Source organism: Haemaphysalis longicornis, unplaced genomic scaffold (genome assembly GCF_048455015.1).
Source record: "Haemaphysalis longicornis isolate Haplotype H1 unplaced genomic scaffold, Haemaphysalis longicornis Haplotype H1 scaffold_3, whole genome shotgun sequence".
Lineage (NCBI taxonomy): Eukaryota > Metazoa > Arthropoda > Arachnida > Ixodida > Ixodidae > Haemaphysalis > Haemaphysalis longicornis.
In genome coordinates this window covers 5853137-5872834 of record NW_027526335.1, presented here as the reverse complement: position 1 = coordinate 5872834, position 19698 = coordinate 5853137, and the positions used below count along the sequence as shown (strand labels likewise).

Sequence of the window (19698 nt, the reverse complement as noted above, 5' to 3'; positions counted from 1 at the left end):
AGGAAAAAACAAGGACAAAAAAATAAAAGGAAGAGAGAGGGAGATAATGCCTCTCTTTTCTTTCCTTTCATTTTTCCATCCTTTCTCTATGCAAGCCAAATCAAAACAACCAGGAGTATTGAAAATTCATCTCACTCTGGTCGCTCACTGATTGTACCAAGTTTCACAAGCAGCCGGAAAAGCCGTCCATTTTCAACTTCCTGAAAATAAGAACATAAAACACTGTACCTTGCACTCACTTCCAAGTTTTCACTTGCAACTCTCAGGTGCAATACATGTCCTAAAATCATATAAACAGCAGAGACACGCTGGCTACGCTGCCCCAAGTTGACTGACATCTACCCTGCAAGCCCGCTTTTGTTGAACGAGAGCTCACTGCAGCACAACCACTGTAGACAGAACGTGCATAATTCTAGACACGTAAATCGGGAACTTTGAACTGAGGCTAATACCAGGATGAACATGCTTTTCATCTCGGAGATGCGTCATCGGACGAAAGTAAGAGTAAAACAGCGTTACCTTTGCAAGCTCCGTTTCAATGACATCACTGCGCATTTGGGCAGCGTCCAGCTGCGTGTAGAAGCGTGCTCCAATCATGGGCATTATGTCGTTAATGCTGTGCGTTCGAGGCGGTGAGGTCAGAAGGTACCTGGGTGACACAAATGAAAGTGTTGGGAGGGACACAAATGCAATTTCTTGCCAATTCTCTTTGAAAATGTTTACAGATACATCACACCAAGAGCTGGAAAAGAAAAAAAAATCAAATTTATAGTGATTTGGGGGACAAAAGCATTTTTTAAGCAGCTTGCACGATGTAACAACTGTAAACAGCAACCAAAAGTCATTTCTTAGAATGAACTGCAGAACAAAGTGGTAACTGAACAAGGTCCTGCAAATAAGGTTCATGAAAATGCTGTAAAACCAAGAACACTTGGACATAAGCATGAGACATTTATAAAAAATAAAACAGGCAGACTGAAAAGACATTTCATTCACCCACTGCTGCTTACTACTAAGCTAAGCAACAAAGACATGGAACTGCTTCGGCCAGCATTCACGAGGTATTACCGATCACTTCCACAATCAACACATCATCTGCAATGGCTCCGGTTCTCTGGTCAGCCCACTGGAAGAGATCCACCAGGTTTGGCAACTACAAGCGATCATTAGTTCATGGTGGTTACACCAAGGACTTTTACAAACTTGTTTACGCAGCTAGTTTCGTAGACGTAGCTTTTGTTAGTGGTAATTAGCACAGTCTAAAACCCCTTTTCTTATCTCTTCCGCACTGTCTGCGAACTGCAACATAGCAAGCCATGCATGTTTACATTGTACTATTATAGGAGTTTGCCCTTGCACTGCAATTTTCTCTGCCTCTTGCCTTGCCAAGTTGCATTTACAAAGACTGCTCTGCTGTTGAATTCAAGCTTTGTCTCACTTTCTGCGCTGCCACCAGCAAAACCAAAGTGCCCAACTCCCTTGCCAGTGAACATCAGCACAGGCTTTCGCAACATGCCCCACGATGAGATAGAAAGACAAGGCCAGAGGAAGAGGGAGAAAAGAAGCAGACGGGGAAGGTTACGCACAGGATCAGGTTCCTGAGGTCGGTCGAGTAGTTGCGAGACACCAGCTCCATGGACTGTTGTAGGTTCTCGCGCTGGATTGCCGCCATGGTGTTGCAAGCCAGGGCCAGAACCAACTTGCCCAGGGAAACCAGGTCCTCCTGCTGCACATGGGAAACGAGGGGGTGTCTTCAACCACTCTTCACCCGAGAGACACCAGCTTGAATGACACACTTTCCAAACTGGACGTTCCTAAAACCACTGGAAGTAGATGCAATGAAACCACTTGCTCATGGAAAATTCATATGCTCGTGAGTGCCACTGCCTTGCAAAGAAGCGCTTGGTGGCCCTGAAAGCGTAAGGAGTGCCTGTCCCCAACGTCCCACACAAGTATATGCGGCCCCCTGTTACGATGCGTCCGCCAAGTGGCATGTTAAGTGACAAATATCACGGCCCTAATACAGAGCTGTCTTTTCTTTTTGCACATGCAGTTGCTGTGGTAGGCAAAGGCAGGTATGCTTACCAAAAGATGCCTTCAGGTAAAAAATACGGGGACACATGCCCACCTTGAAATCAAAATAAGGTTTTTCATTTACATATTTCGTTTATCATTTTGAATATACTGCAAACCATTCATCAATGACAACTATACTCAGTTTCATACATCATATGCAATGCTCTGAAGGCTACACAAGTAGTCCGCACAGAAAGAAGGTGTATCGCTCCGCGCGGTTTTGTAGCCGTGTGGGCTAACGCGTCGCTCCGGAGAAAAGACGCTGAATTTTGAAGTACATGGGCTCGAAACCGCGTTCCGACGTTTCTTTTTATTTTTTTATCACATCTTCTGCGAGTTCAATTCTAAATCTTATTTCATTCCCAGTAACTTAAACACTATGCACATGCGGAAATGAACTGCACGTATGGGTTCATTGGATGCATACCATGCTCACTTGTGCGGGCCGAAACAAGCTCGCACCAATGTTTGACCAGCAATGGCGATTTTGTCGCGATTCTGCAGCATTGTCAGTTTACCTCGTTGATTCTAGCGAGAACTGTGTGTGAGAAAAACACATTAATTCATGGATTAGTTCGCACAGCTTCTCCAACCAGGGTAAATTACCAACAGGTGTTCCCTTTCAACTTTCGTTTTCGTCGCTGCCCTGATGATCCACTTCTTTCTGGGCCTCTCTTAAACACTCAGCATGTTTTTGATTACACCGGGCCGCCAGCAGAGCAACGGGTTCAGTTTTTACCGAAACAGTTTGGAACCGACTTTGGCACTGCACTGTGGAGCAGGCCGAAGCACTTGGTGCGAATAACGTATCATTTGTTATTCATGGGAAAGGCCAGAAAGCAGATTTCTGTACCTTATGCTGTATTCGGGTGGTCGCTCTGATACTCCGACTCGGAGTACGCCGATGCGCCGCTTCCCCCAATCCGAGCAAGAGTCACCGCTCCCCAACCGAACGCGTACCCGATCTTGGAGTAGCACGCGACCGCGGCGCGGCCAAAATGGCAACTGCTAACAGCCAGGCCGGCCAAGGGGGCCAAGGTGTCTCAACAAATGGCGGCCTCCGTATCGGACGTGTTAGCTCCAAGCCAAAGTTCCCCGACATCAGCCGAGCGCCTTTTATTCGCAATGATTGAAGGTAAGAATAGGTGTGCACAACCTTGCGAACGTATTCCTGCACTTTGAACACTGGAAGTGGTTCGGCGAACAGTTCGGCGAACTTCGCAGCGTAAACGTGCGAGTCGTCGTCGTCTGAGCTGCTGTCCTCCTCGGCGTCGATTTCGAGCTGCAGAAGTAGCGGAGACGGCTCCCCCTACACTCAACAGGCGTCTCCGTTTCGACATGATGCGGAGAATAGCACGAGAAGCAAAATTGTCGAAACACTCCCACAACTAATCGCTGTCGAGGCTTCAGCACAGAAAGGGAGGATTCAGCGAACGCCACCGGCTGGGCAGGCGAGCGGGGCGAGCCAGAGGCGAGCCGCGGCGGCCGGGGTCACGTGACCCAATCGCCTCCGGATTTCGGCGGCACTCCAACTTCGGAGTCAGAGCACTCGGAGGTGCTCGGAGTGGAGTACGACGCTCTGAGACGACCAACCGAACATACGTCGAGCGCTCGATTTCGACCACCCGAACACGGAGTCGCTTTTCGGAGTGCTCTAGAGCGCTCTAAAACGACCACCCGAATACAGCATTAGAATACTGATTTCTGGCACATAAACGCATAATACATGTCTTAAATTTGTTATTCGCCCCTTTCCAGTCCGAATATATGCAACATTTTGTGAATTCTTGAGCGTGATTTATTTATTTCTTCACTACAATGTTTCACCCCAGAAGCAAGTTATATTTTCTTTTGTGATTGAAAAGAGAGCTCTTTAAGCTAGGCACTTATGCGCAAGAGAATCATGGATAGGTCAATTGTTTTCACATACGGAACCTTAATATGGCCTGTTTTTCTGTGCTAAGGTATAAATTAATGTCCTAGGTTATAGGTTAAGGTTATAGGTTCTGTCTATGGTATAGGTTAAGGCTGTGACAAAAAACAGTACTAGCTCATGAGATTTGTTGCCATACATAAATGCATACAGGGGCAATACGGATTGTGTCATTCACAAATATTGCAAGAGGAGGCTGAATTTCACGGTTTAAAAAAATCGCGCCAATCCACCCCGTGAATGTGGTTGCAAAGCAAAGCTGTAAACGACACCCATAACGATTACCCATGCGACGTCACTTAAATTCACTCACATCGCTCTACAAATAGCAAAACCAGAGACAAGTGAAATTCACTTAACCACACCAACGGTGTTTGGTTGAGTTGTATTGCTGTAGCACAAGAGTGGAAACGTTTTTTATAAAATTAAAGCTCCAACCCGGTGTTGCACGATCTGACTTCTCCGTCTCTGCACCGCGGACGGAGGTGACGAGATTTGCGGCAGAGAAGGAGGAGGAGGAGGAAGAAATACTGTTCAGATTTCTGAACGGCCCAGAGTGCAGCCCTGGGGAGTGATTTCTTCTTCTGTGGGGCCCATATGCAGTCCGCACGGCCTGTGTTCTGTCCACCCGCTGAAGCTGGGTAGGTAGAGAGGGCCTGGACAGCAGCACCTCCCATTGATCTTGTTGGGTAGTTGACGGAAAGAGAGGAGGGTGCTCAGGGCTAAAGTCGCACACCCCGATTACGGGGCGGAGAGTTCCTACTTCTGAGCAAAATTTACATTCAGCGTCGTAGGGATTCGGATGCATTAATTGAAGACGCGTAGGCTGTAGGAAGGAGCCCGCATTGTATGAGCCGTAGGGTAGTTTGTTGTTCTCTGGAAAGGTCAGGGTAAGGCGAAGGTACGGTCTGTAAGGCGATAATGCTGGGTTATCTCCCTGAACGTGACAAGCGGGTGACTGTCCTCGTGCAGCTCCATAGCACGGGAGGTAAAGACGCAGGCTTGTTTGTTGGTTGATGATTGCAGGGGTTTAACGCACCGACGCAACGCAGGCGATGAGGCGCGCCGTAGTGGAGGGCTGCGGATTAATTTAGACCACCTGGGGATCTTTAACGTGCGCCGAAATCTCGTACACACAACCGTTTTTGCTTTTCGCCTCCATCAGAAAAGCGGCCGCCGCGGCCGGGAATCGAACCCGCGACCTCGTGCTTGTTTGTTGGGCGGGCGTATTTGTTTCCCTCCATTGAAGCGTGAGGGGGTGTCCAGATGAGCTGAATGCAACCGTTTGGAGAGTGTTTTTTAGCACGCGCAGTGCAGGTCAGGACACCCAACCCTACTGGTAATTCCAGTAGGCTTGCTGGGAATCGATGACTACCCTCCGAACCCCTGGTTGAGAGAGAGCCAAGGTGATGGCTGCCTCTTCTGCTGCCGTCATTTCTTGGGTCCTGAGCGAGGTCTACGCAAGGAGGTTGGTTCTGGAGGTAGCCACGATGATGGCGTACCACTGCCCTCGATTTTGGGAAGCGTCAGAGTGGATAACTGCATAATCCCCACAGAGGTTGGTGTTGAGCGCTTGAGCCCGTGCTTTTCGGTGACCCTCGCCATGTGAGGGGTTCATATTTCTAAGCAAAGGGAGCTTCTTTAGTTTTAGTCGCCAAGAGTCTGGGAGTACGTCAAGCGGAGTGACATTCTGGGCTGCCCAGCCAATTTGGTGAAGCATGCGGTTACCCGTCACAGTTCTGAGTCGGACCTTCTGGTTAGAAAAATGGCCTTCTATCAGCTCTTCCACCGTGTTGTGGAGCCCCGTGCTAAGCAGCCTCTGTGAGGACGCACTCCTGAGAAGACCAATGGCCTGCTCAACCACCTTTCTAATCATTATATAAAGCATCTCTATGTCTTCGTTGTCGAGAAGAAGACACGGGGTTGACGTAAGTAACTCTGGAGAGGACAAAAGCTTCAATTAATCGAAAGGTACCGGATTCCTTTAGGCCTCGCTTCTTGGTGGCAACTCGCCTGATCATGTGTATGATTTGATTAATGCTGTTTTTGAGGCGCTGCAAGGAGACGACACTCTTGGTGTTAGCCTCGAGATGTAGGCCGAGGGTCTTGATGCTAGGGCTTGGAGTGATGGCCTGGCCATCAAGGAGTATTTGAATGTATTCGTTGATTTGGCGTGAGGGCGGACGACAAGGAGGTGTGATTTTTTACGTGAACACTGGAGGCCCCAGGCTTTAGCACACTGGTGTACTAGAAGTGAGATGCCATGCATTGGTGTGAGCGTCCTTTAATATTTGTAACTCTTAGCCCATGAGCAAGGTGTGCACAGGGCCGCTAGACGGGCGTGAGTGGTCGCGTGACGCTTTCACGTGGCATTCAGCGAGACCGCAGGGGGTAAACCCGTAGATGTGCTTGGTGAGTACACCAACTGTCTTCCCCGCCTTCGCGTGGCCTCGTAGCTAAATCGGCATGACAACGGGCTCTCGCTTTGTTACTCTATTAGTTCCGGGTTCGATTCCCGGCGGTGCCAGTGCATTCTTTTACTTGTTCGCTGAAGTTTTCTGGTGACACCAACAGTCGCGAAAGAACCCTTGGGGGGTAGAGGTAAAAAGCTTTGCTTTAAAAACAAACTTTATTTATAGGAGAGCACCTCTTGTTGATTTCCTGGTGGGTTCCGTGGGTTCCGACTTCTTCCTTTCGTTCCTTTCTTCCACCCAGTTTTTGCAGAAGTTATATGATTGTTCCGGCTGTATACACTTCACGACCAAACAGGACAGCACTACAATGTAGTGTCTTTCATAGCACGGGTCACTTGGTGACGTTAAACCCCACAAACAAAACCACATGACGAGGAAACACAGTTTGCTTTGTCGTGGTAACAAAGCCTTCTCGGGGAATCGGCTCAGCATGAAGCAGTGCGAGCAGGCTGGATTGAAAGGTGCCCATGCTCCAGCTCTGCCAGTTGACCCTCATGAACAAAGCCGCCACTGACAGGTCACACATTCCTGGGAAGGTCATCAATGATTATTCCCCCCTGCCCTTTCTTGGGAATTCCTTGATCCCCCGCAGGTACCTGCGGTGCCAGACAATGATGCCAAGATTCCATATTCTCTTACCATAGGTGAAGCCCATGTCCTTCATTAACCTCCACAAGGTGGTTTTCGTGAAGTTCGGCAAATCGTCGCCTTCGTTGACAGCCTTTCGCACAATGTCCAGTGTCAGGATCTCCCTCTTGGCGTACATGCTCCGCACTTTGAGACGGATGGCATGGACTGTGAAGCTGTCATGCTTGGCGGTTCGTGTGCTTGATATTGTCACGTCGCCAGGTCTTCTCTTTGGAGACACCAAATTCCCCCGCAGACACTCCTCCGCCTTCAATTTTGCCACGGTACGGGGAGATACTCCAGTGTCCTCGCTCACAACACTCAGTACTTCCTGCACAGATTTCGCCAGGAAACGCATCCTGGTACGGGCGTACACATTTGCAATTACTTGCTTGGCATTCTTTGACAACTGTGATAAGCAAACCCTCGAAAAAATGCGTACAGGATACGCGGTCGAAGCCCGAGAGCTGGACGCCATTTTTTCAACGGTGCCTCAAAGAGTAAACAAAAAAACGGCGTTCAAGATTGCGCGGAGAGCGGAAAGCTGATACGAAAGTGACAAACATAAAATACAAACTCGCATATTTCAATCATTCGTCCGGCAACACAGGCGTTTTTTGTCAAGTCGATAAATATTTATGCTTTAAGGTTGCTGGCGAAGCATTTATTGTTTCTGGCTCACCGCAAGCAGCCCACTACTTTTGGTCGCAGAAGCACACAGCGCAAACAAGAGCGCTAGCTTTGACAGCGTTGCACTTGATGTATGAAACGGAGTATAGTGTAGTGGAAATGTAACAGCAGCCGCAATGACAAAAAAGTAAAGAAGAACTTAACACAAATCACAACGTACCAAGAAAAGAATACCGCAGTGCTTGAGTTGCACTTAAGGGAGCACCTGGGTCTTTGGGACCAAAAAATTGTCCAAAAAGGCATTTTTTTTAGGTATCACTTTTCTTTTGATTTGCACAGCTTTTCCTCCCAAAATTCCGTACGTGGAACAGTACCAGGTACTTACAAAAACCATAGAGGCCCGATTTCAACAAATAAATAATTATCTTCCATGATTCCCCACTTTTTCACCACGAGTGGTATGGCAGTGATACAAAATTTTCGAGAGGTACATCCCAGCATGTATTGCAGCTAGGAAGATCATTTCTTCTGCACTGTGAAGCTGAATGTTTAAACCATGCGATATTGGAAGCAGATTTTGCGTTTTGTGTATCAGTAGTTGTTTAATTAGCATTATTTTTAATTGGTTAGCAGGAGTAGTTCAAACTTAGAAGTTGGAAGTGATGTAAATGTATATGTGATTGCAAAACAAAAAAACTACTTGCCATATTTCCGTCTACACAACTTCTGGTATCTATTCATGTCTTGCTGGTAATCTTTTGTTGAACATTTTTTTCCGATTGCTCTCAAGAACAATAAAAAAAATTTTAAATTTACTCTAAAACTACTTACCTCACATCAAAACTAATTAGATATTTGAAATCAGCTAAAAAAACTGAACAAGTCCATGAAGTCTTGTAAAAATTGGTGGGAAAAAAAAAAAAGTTTCTACAACAGTGTGCCCCCTTAAAGAAGGTACACTAAAGGCTCACTGAAATTTTGTTTTAACTGAAAGACCATACATTTCGTAGCTCTCTCAGCGTTTGTTCGACAAGCAACGATATGTTATTTCCTGGAAAATAAGTAACATTTCTCTCCCCCATTTCCATTTCATTTTTTCATGATGTAGCCATCGCATCGCAAACTAGGAGAGAGGCACCAGTGCAGTCTAGAGTGGAAAAATAAATGTATCCGTAGGCCTCGGAAGCACTGTCCCACGCAAGATGACCAACTTTTTTCTTTGGTCTGCAGTTATATATTGTATCTGTGCAGTACGCAGCCCGCCACCCGAGAGACGGCGCACCGCCGCGAACGAGCATGCGTGCCTTACGAGTAAACAGGCACTTTGGGTCTCCGCCCCAAACAATGCACTCTGTTGTTCACTTTTGTGTTTTGTTTTAACCCGTGCCTTCTCAGTACACAATATCCATTTGCATTTGTAGTGGCCAAGGCTCCCCCAGGCCCAAACGTAACCAGGGTAGAGCTAAGCGATGCACAGTTTTTGAATCGCTATCAACAGCGGCTCGCAGTGAATGAAAGAGCACAAGGTCGGATCAGTTGGCTAACTACCTGGAGGTTGAACCGGGTGCGAGCACGCCTTATCCATAGCCACATCCACGCACAGAGAACGGAAGATTAGAAGCTCAGGCCTTGTTCCTTTTGCCGCTTTCACTGCTTGCAGAAGCTTGGGCGTTAACCATGGTAGGTTACTGACTTAGCTAATTGTGCACCAATGCTTTTCCAAAACGAAACAGACAGCCTGATGGCTGACAAGCCCAAGGGAAGCAGCCCGCCTTGAAATGCACAAAAGCTGTAGTCTGTTTTTTTAATCAGATAAGCTCACGGAAAGTTTTTATCCGCATTTATTTCCCGTGCTCAATTACTTAGGAAGTGTTTACTTCAGGTAAACATTTACAGATGCTACTCCAGCGAGTTCTCGCCATTCACAACTTTTGCGCTGTGACAAAACGTAGTACACAAAACCGTATGGGGTGTCGACACCTGTTTGCTTGTTTCTGACATTTTCTGCCTTATTAAACAACTGCTAGTGTGTGAATGGTGTATTTAACTTTTCAGCACCCTAGCATATTGATACAGGCCACCTTTGTCTCCACCCCTACGTCCCTTTAAACACTCTTTGCCACACAGACAGGAAGGCAAAATGTTTCATTCCACTGCAGTTCTAGGGAAGTAGCCGTACCTGCACAAATTCCTTCTGGTAAAAGTTTGCCGACACAAGGCATAAATCAACACGAATGTAGACAAATGATGTCATTATGCGATCAGTGGAACATAACAAAGAGTACTGTTGGGTGAGTTGGTAGTTCATTCTAAAAAATACTTGCAACGCGAGTAGAAACAAGGGCACAGAAGGACGACTGGACGAGCGCTCGTCCCGTCGTCTTTCTGTGTCCATGTTTCTATTCGCGCTGTAGCTATTTTTTAGAATAGTAGAACATCTTCCCCTAAGTTTATTTTTGTCAAAAAAGTCATTTTAAATCCCCCGCTCTTTCATTACCACAGGAAATTGACCGATTTTTAGGGGTCTAAGAAAACATTTCTGGGGGGCTAAACATGATTAGGCACATATTGCAGTGACATAAGTGATACATTTTGTAGGTAAACATTAAAAAAACCTGTTCTAGGAAAAAAAAATGAATTGCACAAAACAATTTTTCAGGTAAAAAAAATGTTAGCACGCATATGCTGCCCTCACCTTGTGGTGAAGCCAAACCTTTATTTCAAAATGTGCAAATTTAACAGTTCTCTGGAAGAAATTTGGTGGTTTGACATTATTAGGGGTACCAATTACTCCCCACGTGCTGTCAAAACACCTTGTCAATGACTAAAGCCAGCACAAAATTCAGGTCAAGCAAGCGATGTGATGAAATTCGCAAGGGGTGGAAAACCAAACTCTGTGGTGGATGCTCGTTGATGTATGGGTCCTCATTTATCTATCAGAACTTTCATTTGCAGTTAATTACCATCTTCTGACTGGCTATGGTAGCCCTGTTTGCAGGAATAAGGTGCGATGCGCTAGAATCATGCCCAGCAAGCTTTCATCGTGCAGTTGTTGCGCAATGAAAGCCGTTCAGCACTACAAGCCTCCTACATTGCAGCGACACCTGATAAATGAAACAATATGAAGCCTCTTAAGACTTTTTCACACTAGACAGCTCTACCAAGAAACTACACTAGACCTCTGAAAATGCCCTCATACAGAAACGAAACTGGCCGGTGAACAGCTGGCGGTGATCAAGGCTGATTGGAAGTGCTCTCCTTGTTTGAGCTGATATCCGAAAACTTGGTGTTATGTTTCAACTTTCAGCCGGAGCTGTTGCAGAAGTAAGGCGTGGGTTAAGTGAAATCACGAGTGGCATGCTTGTTTTGAAAAACAGTAGCGGACGACGGAGGCACCACGGCAAATGGCTGGAAGTTGGGTAACTGCATAGCAGCGCCGAATGAAAATTTAGCAATGCAAAAACGAAACCGAAACTGCAGAAAACTAGCTGAAAATGCCAGGTTCACTTGTTAGACATTCGGGGGACTTTTCGAAATAAGCTTTGGTGAAATAAAACTACCCTTTCTCCGAACAAAAGCTCGCTAGTGAATAGCTGGGGTCATTTTCAGGTAATTATCAGCTCTCAACGATTTGGGATTACAAAGCTGACACCATAATTGGGTATTTGACTTGTTGGGGGCCTTTTGATCAAGAAAATTTGATGGTAATGCAGCATAACCACGAGCAGCATGCTTTTTGTCAAGCACAGCAGCCATGCCTCCTTTAGCAAAAACACGCGCATCTTAGTTCGCAAAAAAATGCAATCAAAAATGTCGGAGCTGGGAAATGTAAACCAATACTAAAAGTGCAGTGCCTAGAGTAAACACTGGGGTGCTTTAGGTCCACAAGAAACAACTACAACATGTCGAAATCGGCAATATAAAGCATCGACCAGCGTTTATTGACTTGAATAGGCGTGGTAATCATTTTAAAAGCTGTAAATTTACTTCTAAGTAGTAAAGCATAGCCAATTACTGACATTTTCATCTTAAGGGGACTGCACAAGGTCAAACAATTCGGCACAGAAACAAGGAGGTCTGAAAAAGCACTACTGTATTACCAGATACTCAAATTATAGGGTGTACCAAAGTGTTGATTGCTTACTCTATAGAGTAAAACCCCGCTGCTGCCTTTTCCTTCCTGCTACGTTTTCTTCAGCCTATCCCAGCAAAGCTCCAGTAGGATCTACTAATGCAACGGGATCCCTGCTGTTGCATCACAACCACAAAACGTTTCCGCCACAACCACAGAATACGTCATAAAATATGCACAACCAAGAAGCGCCACCCGCCTTTTCTGGATTTTTACAACCAGTTGGACCAGCTTGGCTGGGGAATAGGTAAGCAGTCCAAACACATTTCGGAGCAGTTTTGGGAGCAGCAAAATTTCGATTTTGGAGAAAGAGAACCTTGATTTGGAGCAGTTACCGACATTTCATGCATCATTTAAGGAGCATAAAAAGTCAATTTTGTAGCAATTTTGGGGGAAGGGGACAAGCACCCTTTTGAATCAATATGGAAATAACCTTAAGAGAAAGTGTTCTAACGGAATATCACCAGGGGCGGTATTCTCGAATTTTGTCCCTTTTGCGTCACTTTCAAAAGTGTCCTTTATGGCGAGCCCTGATTGGCTAAAAGCAAACAACCGGAAGTGATGTAACGCAAGTGCAACAAACCTACTGCCAACGCCCACTGCTTAACCGGAAGTACGTCACGATGAAAGGGACTCAAAGGGACGTTTTCAAAAAGGACAGTTACGAGAATACCGCCCCAGGTACAAATTTTACTGCCTTCTTGTAAACTTTTGAAATAGTATTGAGGCTGTGTGCATAGACAACGTAAAATGCAGTAAAAATTTTGAATTAAGAATCACTACAACTTCTGTTTAACATTTCAATGCTGAAATTGTTATGTCTGTAATCCCTGACTGCACTGTATGAACTAGTGTAGAGCAATTGCAGAAGGTGCACAAAGCGAGGTGATGGTCGTCGCACAATTTCAATCCCTGAGGGGCACGTCCACAACTATCGTAATGTGAATAAAGCTGCTATGTTTAGCCACCTCGCTTTTGGCACTAAATTTCGCTTCACATACATCAACTATTATTACTCACGTAACCAGTCCTTCTATCAGGCGCGCATGCACCCGAACACGTCATGGCGACGCAGCGCGCACCACAACTTCTGGCGTGTTGATTGTTCAATTCCCGAGGCTCACGAGCTTGCTGTCAAACACAGCAATAACTGTACATTTTATAACATTGCAATGAGCCCAAAAGTTCACTTCCCAAACACGAATTGTAGACGCACGCACCACCGCATTTAGCACTCAAGTATGAGCCACGGCGAATTCTTTGGCTCAACATTGTTTTCAATGGACCCACTCTTTCGAGTTGTGCAACTTCCTGTGACCTGGAACACATTCTCAACCTTATTCTTGTGTTTCCGTTACTGTTCCGTACCACAAAAGATAAAATAACTAAACAGGAATCCAACTGACCACGTAGACTAAACAAGGAAAAAGATCAGCAAAGCGCACCGAGTGCTTGAACTATGTGCAGCAGGCCCTTCACCAGCGGCCGTGTGTTTTGTTGCCGTAGCGACTCCCAATTCGGAAGGCCATTTCAGCGAATGCAGCTAGAGAGCCAATCACATTTTAGAAGCTATCGTTTGCTTCAGTTCACAGTCTTTCTTTCCTGTCGTTTATGCGTTTGCTAGTGCGCAATGATAAGAACGGCGACTGCAAGGCAGAAGACAAGGGTTTAGCTGACCTAGCGATACCAAGATGATACCAAGGTGGAATAATTTGCCAATCAGTATAACAAACAGTCAATCATTGGAAACTTTTTCATCCCTGCTTGAATGTTACTTATTGGTATTGTTGGTATTGATGTCCTATGGTATTGATGTAGTTATAATGGTACTGATGTAGTCATAAAATGTATTGCAGTCGGTTTTGTTCCACTCGAATTGCTATATTTCAGTGAGTACCCTTTGTACTTTCTTGCACTTTCACAAAGCATGTGCCCTTCCTGCAATAATCCCTAATTGGGATTGGCAGTATGTGTAAATAAAAATATAAATAAATAAATCAATCAATCAATCACCCCATCCTTGCAAAAAACAGCCCCACTTGGCTGCTTGGAAAACCACGTTGTCAACTCGGCCTTTTTCCCCACTGAAACTGTTGCAAGTGTCGAAATCCTTGCCTTTCAGGCTGTTTTGGAGCAGTTTTCATGCCTTTGGAGCAGCCTGACGCACGAAAACGGAATCTTATCAAAACTGTGCAATGTGCTCCAGCTGTCTCACCCCTGGGGAACTGGCTACATGGAGCCGTGGGTGAGTTGGAGTTGCCGCCACTAGATGGCCACCTGTGGTGGCTCAAGGATATGCCCCGTTATGAAGGGAATGCTCATAGCATCCATTCATCATTTTGTGTGAAGGGCTATGACACATCCTAGCCCGACTCCACGATGGTTGATATTCATCATTATTTCATTTCATTTATTTTACCCTCAGGGTACGGATACATTATAGAGGGGAGGGGTTACAACAATAACAAATGGATGACAGATGCGCTGTTCGTAATTAAACAGCAACAATAGAACAGTCTCGTAAAGGACTAAAGAAAATACAATCCAGGTGCCCAGTGGTGAATTCTGTTGGCAATATTTCAAGCATATATAAAATAAATATGGTTTTAATCAATAACATAACCATCATGCAAAGCACTCTATACAATTTGGACACTAAGTGGGAATTTATTACGAGTTATTCGAAGCATCCTTAAATAAATCAGGGTTTTTAATACTTGTTAATGAGCTCGGTAGATTGTTCCAATCCTTGCCCGTTTTCGGAAAGAATGATGCGGAATGTGTGACCGTATTCGAATGAGGTACATCGACTTTATGCGAGTGATCTCGGTGAGCTGACCCGCAAGGCGCAGGACGAATCCATGAATTGTGCAACGTGAAGTTATGGTGATAAATTTTATGAAAGAGGCAAATTCGTGAGTGTTTTCAGCGAGTCGAGAGGTTCGGAAGGACTAAAGTTTTTTTCATTTGAGTGACGCCAGCTGTTCTGTGATCATTATAACAAAACGGGCTGCGTGGTTTTGTACCATCTCGACTGAATGTATTAATGTCGTGTGAGCGGGATCCCAAATAGAAGAAGCATACTCTAATTTAGGGCGAACGTAGCTAGTGTATAAAAGTAACTTTAACGACAAAGGTGCAGGAGAAAAATTTCTACGCAGCCTAGAGTTTGGTTAGCCTTGGATGTTATGTTCTCTATATGTAGGTTCCAGAAAAGGTTGTTAGTAATAATAATGCCAAGATACTTGTAAGAGAGCGTGGTCTGTAGAGGGAAATCGTTAAGAGTGTATGCGGGTGGTGTCTGATTATTACGGGAAATTCACATTGACCTGCACTTTGAGACGTTTAACTGCATCTTCCATGTTTGACACCAAGCTGAGATTATCCAAGTCAGTTTGAAGCTGCATAACGTCAGTGTCGTTCGTTATTTTCCGATAAATTACACAGTCATCTGCAAATAAACATATTTCAGATGTGATATTAGTTGGTAAATCATTTATATATATTAGGAATAAGAGAGGTCCTAAAACTGACACTTGCGGAACACCGAAACGGGAGATGTAGGAGAGTTTGAGTCACTAGCGCAGACAAATTGAACACGTGCGGTTAAAAAAAACGTGTATCCAGTCCAGTATTAACGGATCTATGTTAAGAACACTCATTTTATGTAAAAGTAAAGAATGGTCAACTATGTCAAACGCTTTAGCAAAATAAAGGAATACGCAATCAGTTACAAAGCCAGTATCTAGATTGTTGTGCAGATTGCTAGTACAGTTAAACCTCGTTATAACGAGACGGGCTATAACGAAATAATGGATATAACGAGCAAATCGTAATTCCCCTTGAAAGTCCCCATAGAAACCAAGGTATTTAAAACCTCGTTTTAACGAGGTAAAATTTGCCCGTTACGGGATATAACGAACAAATTTCGTTGAGAAATGAAATTTTGAGCTAATTTTTAAACTGCGCAATGCGGATTTGAGACAGCGCGCGACGCGGCAACTGTATTATCAGTTCAAAACTCCCGCCACGCGCGCGAAGCTGGATGGCACGCCATGTGGACGCTGCGCCCGCGAAGCCATTCCCACCCTCCTCTCACTGCGCACGGCATGCAGACAATGGGGCCCTTCGATATACAGTCTCGGACTCACCGCGGGCTTCCCGAGAAGCAGTCCGACGTTCGATTTTCACATGCATCCCTATGGCTTCGGGGAATCCTCGGACTACCCGCGGACTATCCGCGGTGAGTCCGAGAGGAGCCCCAATGCGTCGCCTTTCTCTCCCCCCCCCCTCCCCCTGAGCCCTGTTCGTATCGCCAACGTCACTGCGTAGTTGTGTGCGCGTGGGTTTTGGCAGTCTTCAGCCTTATCTTTTATCGTACTGCTCGCGTGATTCCAACAACGCGAGTGCGACAGGCGGGAAGCGAAAGCGAAAGACTATCACGCTTGAACAGAAGATGGCTATGATAAAAGCCGTCGCATCGGGCGCGAAGGAAGGTAAGGTGCACTCCGTGGTAAGGAGGCAAGAGACTTCGACATGTGGACGAGTACGCTGTCCACCATCGTGAGCAACTGGGTCCATCGTCAGTGCTGTTGCACGTGGCGTGAAAGGAAGCGCTAAGGACGGCGTCGGAGGCACTAGATGCGGTGGACGTGCTGCGCCGCTACTTCGGCGCGCAGGAGGGCGGCGAAGATGGCGTGAACATAGCGGCCGCAGCTGAGCGAGTCATCGCTCGCATCAGGAAGGTGCATCAACGTCCAATTACGGACTTCTTCGAGCCAAGTCTGTTTGAAATACGAGTTTCGAACTACAATAAAGTAAGTTTGTGACTTTTCCTTTTTACCTCCGGAATGTTTATTTTACTGACTACCGCCGTGCGGCAAGATGCTATTTCGCCCGCTTTTTGTTTTAGGCAACTACAATGCGTATTATTTGCAGTAAATGTCGGCTACGGCTATAACGAAATATTGGCTATAACGAGCAAATCGCGGCGCCCCTTCAATTTCGTTATAACGAGGTTTAACTGTAATTGAAAAAAGTTGAGTTTCCCAGGAGATTTGAAACCGTGCTGCGCAGGAGTGAAAAAACTATTATCTTCTGGAAATTTTGTGAGGTGTGTGAAAATAATATGCTCCATAATTTTGCAGCACACAGAAGTGAGATATTTGCCTGTAGTTAGAGGGTGTTTGAGAATATCCTGATGTAAATACTGGTGTTACTTTGTTGTCCAATCTTGTGGCAATGTGTGGAGATGGTAAGATTGCGAAAATATGCATTCTAGTATTATCGAACAATATTCATGAGCGTTTTTTAGAATTTTTGAATTGATTTCGTCCACACCGCAAGAGGATTTTGGTTTCAATTTTTTTACGATGGCTGAAATCCCAGTTGCGTTGAAAATAATAGGATCCATCGAAAAGTAGTCCTTTGACCGAAGTTCAGGAGACCCAGGCAGGGTGCGCGAAGATGAAAATGCCGTAACAAACGTGTCGTTTAACACCGACGTGCACAGACGGCTGGGCACGGGGCCACCTTTAGAGGTAGTTAATGCTATGGTGCTCGTATTCTGTGTTCTAAAAATATTCCAAAATTGCTTTGGGTTACTTTTTAGTAATGTAGGCAGAGTGGCGTTAAAAAACATGAACTTAGTCAATTTAAGGGAGGACGAATATCTCGAGTTGCGGTTTTATATTTTGACCAGTGTGTAGGATCGAGGGATCATGGGATATTTTGACCAGTGTGTAGATCGAGGGATCTCTGTCGTGCTTTCTTAATGGGGCCGCGAATGTGGAAAGCACTTTCCTTTGAAGAAAAGTCGACGGGCAGCCATTGAGAATGAGAGTCGACATTGCTGAAGACCTCGGACTATCGCCTTCAACATTAACTATTATTCCCTTACGGCGGCTTAGGCCAATGGACCCAAAGTTTTGATCATTGCAAACGTCTTGCAGAAGCTAAAAACGGTGCCTTGTGGACAACTAATGCCACCTGGCGTATTTATTGACATCTTTTTTTATTTTATTATCTTTTGGTGACATTTCTCGGGCAGAGAGGGCGCAGAGAGTGAAATATGAACCTGTGATACCGGCGAGTTGTGCAAAAATGGCGTCCACTTCACGGGGTTCTTTGCAAAAGCAGATAGCTGTGGCAGGGACTTCGGCAGCTGCTGCTGCTCCTGATTTGTGTTACCCCAGCAGCAGTGATGACTCCAGCATGACGTGGATTCGTCAGATTTTAGTTCTGATGAAGACACTCCTATTCAACAGCCTCAGACTTCGACAGGTGCTGCCAGGCAACGTTCGTTTCTGATTTCGCGCCGTATTTATAAACAAAACCTGCTTCCTATCTGGCGACCACAATTTTACTTTCATGCATAGGGTCTGGACAACGTGTGGCAGGAATATTTAGCCAAGTGCACCACGCCGCACTGCATTATCACCTTCAAGATAGCCTCGCACTCGTGTCAGATTAGCGCTGCAAAGCGAAGCGCGATGCTTCTCAAGAGCACTGGATTCTTTTTTTGTTTTGTTTTTAGCACTGAAGTGATAAGGGTTTTGTGAAACAACCCAAACAAGTATGCTTGGATGCATATTTTAGACAGACCGACTTACTCTCGAGTGCCTTCGCGGCGTGACACAGCCATCAGGGCTGTTAGGTTGACCGGCCCGCACAAATCCAAAACTTGGTGTACAGCATTGATGTATATACTGAATCATACCTCAGGAATGTAAAAACAACTTGTATATCTTAGAATTCCTAAAATAATTTTTGGGCTCAGTAAAACGGCCTAATTGAGTTTTGTGTATAATTTTTTGTGCGTTTTTTATTTGTTTCGTTGGCCAATAAACCGTCAATAATTACACCTTTCACAAAACTGCTGTTATGTGTTTGAAAGAGCAATCTACAAGCTACAGTTTCATACATAGCAATGCTAAATGCGTCCATTAGTTCAAAAAAAGACGTTTTGTGGAAGCACTCAAAATTGGCCATTTTTCTGCCACAACGAAAGAGTTAAACAGCAGTGCCTTGAAGCGGGCGGAGATAGGAGAAAATGCCACAATATTCAGCCCAAAAGCTCAGCAGATTCAAGGCGACAAGCACGGGAACCTCAACATGACACTTCTTGTCAGGGTGTCGGAATGAAACGAAAACCGCAACCAAAAAACAATGGGAAAAAAAAAAAAAAATTTTGGGGGGCTAGACCGAAAATGTAACGTCATGTGAAACTGAAATTTCGGTTTTCAGTTTGAGTGGCAAGTTCAGGTAGCTTGGGATCCACTTTAATTTCCATGCAGCGGGGTGGGAGATTGCTGTCGATGTGCTGGCATAAAATTGTCTTCCGTCTCGCTGGTGCATTCTCTCCTTCAACAGGCTGGCTGCCTGCTTCCATACTCTCCCCATCTGTGTAAACAGGCACTGTGCTGAGCTCCTGGTGTGATCACCGCATGCATCAGGTGCGATGCGGAAGTCGCGGCCTTCTTTATTTTATCATTAAAATACCCACATTAGTCCTACGGCATTATTGTGGGGGGGTGTTACACATGAATAAGAATGAATATTCTGAAACACGTCATAACAGTAACGAAGAAAAACAATGCTTGGCGTGAACACCGGTGTACTCAATAAGCAGCAAAAACAGCAGATTGCAGCAGCACACTCAACTGAAACAGCTACAAGCGGTGCCTGATCGCAGTGGAAAACATTTTATACGGGGTGAAAAGAATAATGTCGGGCAAGGCATTCCCATCATTAATAGATTTAGAGAGAGACACGTAAAATGCAGAGGTGCACCATGAATATATTTTGTTGCTGTTATCCCTTTGTCT

At 45.4% G+C, this 19698-nt stretch overlaps 1 protein-coding gene across 5 annotated transcripts in view; it reads right to left on the bottom strand.

Moving 5' to 3' along the window:
- Pan3 (Poly(A) specific ribonuclease subunit PAN3) overlaps window positions 1–19698 on the bottom strand; it is a 43394-nt gene that overhangs the window by 5949 nt on the left and 17747 nt on the right. For 4 of the 5 annotated variants that reach the window (XM_077702205.1, XM_077702206.1, XM_077702207.1 and 1 more), the window contains exons 12-14: window positions 1587–1726; window positions 520–649; window positions 136–200 (exon numbers count right to left, since the gene is read on the bottom strand). In XM_077702205.1, coding sequence (XP_077558331.1) covers window positions 136–200; window positions 520–649; window positions 1587–1726 — 335 coding nt within the window. Of the gene's footprint in view, window positions 1–135; window positions 201–519; window positions 650–1586; window positions 1727–19054; window positions 19274–19698 lie in introns of those variants that run through there. The other variant, XM_077702209.1, reaches the window with a different exon arrangement.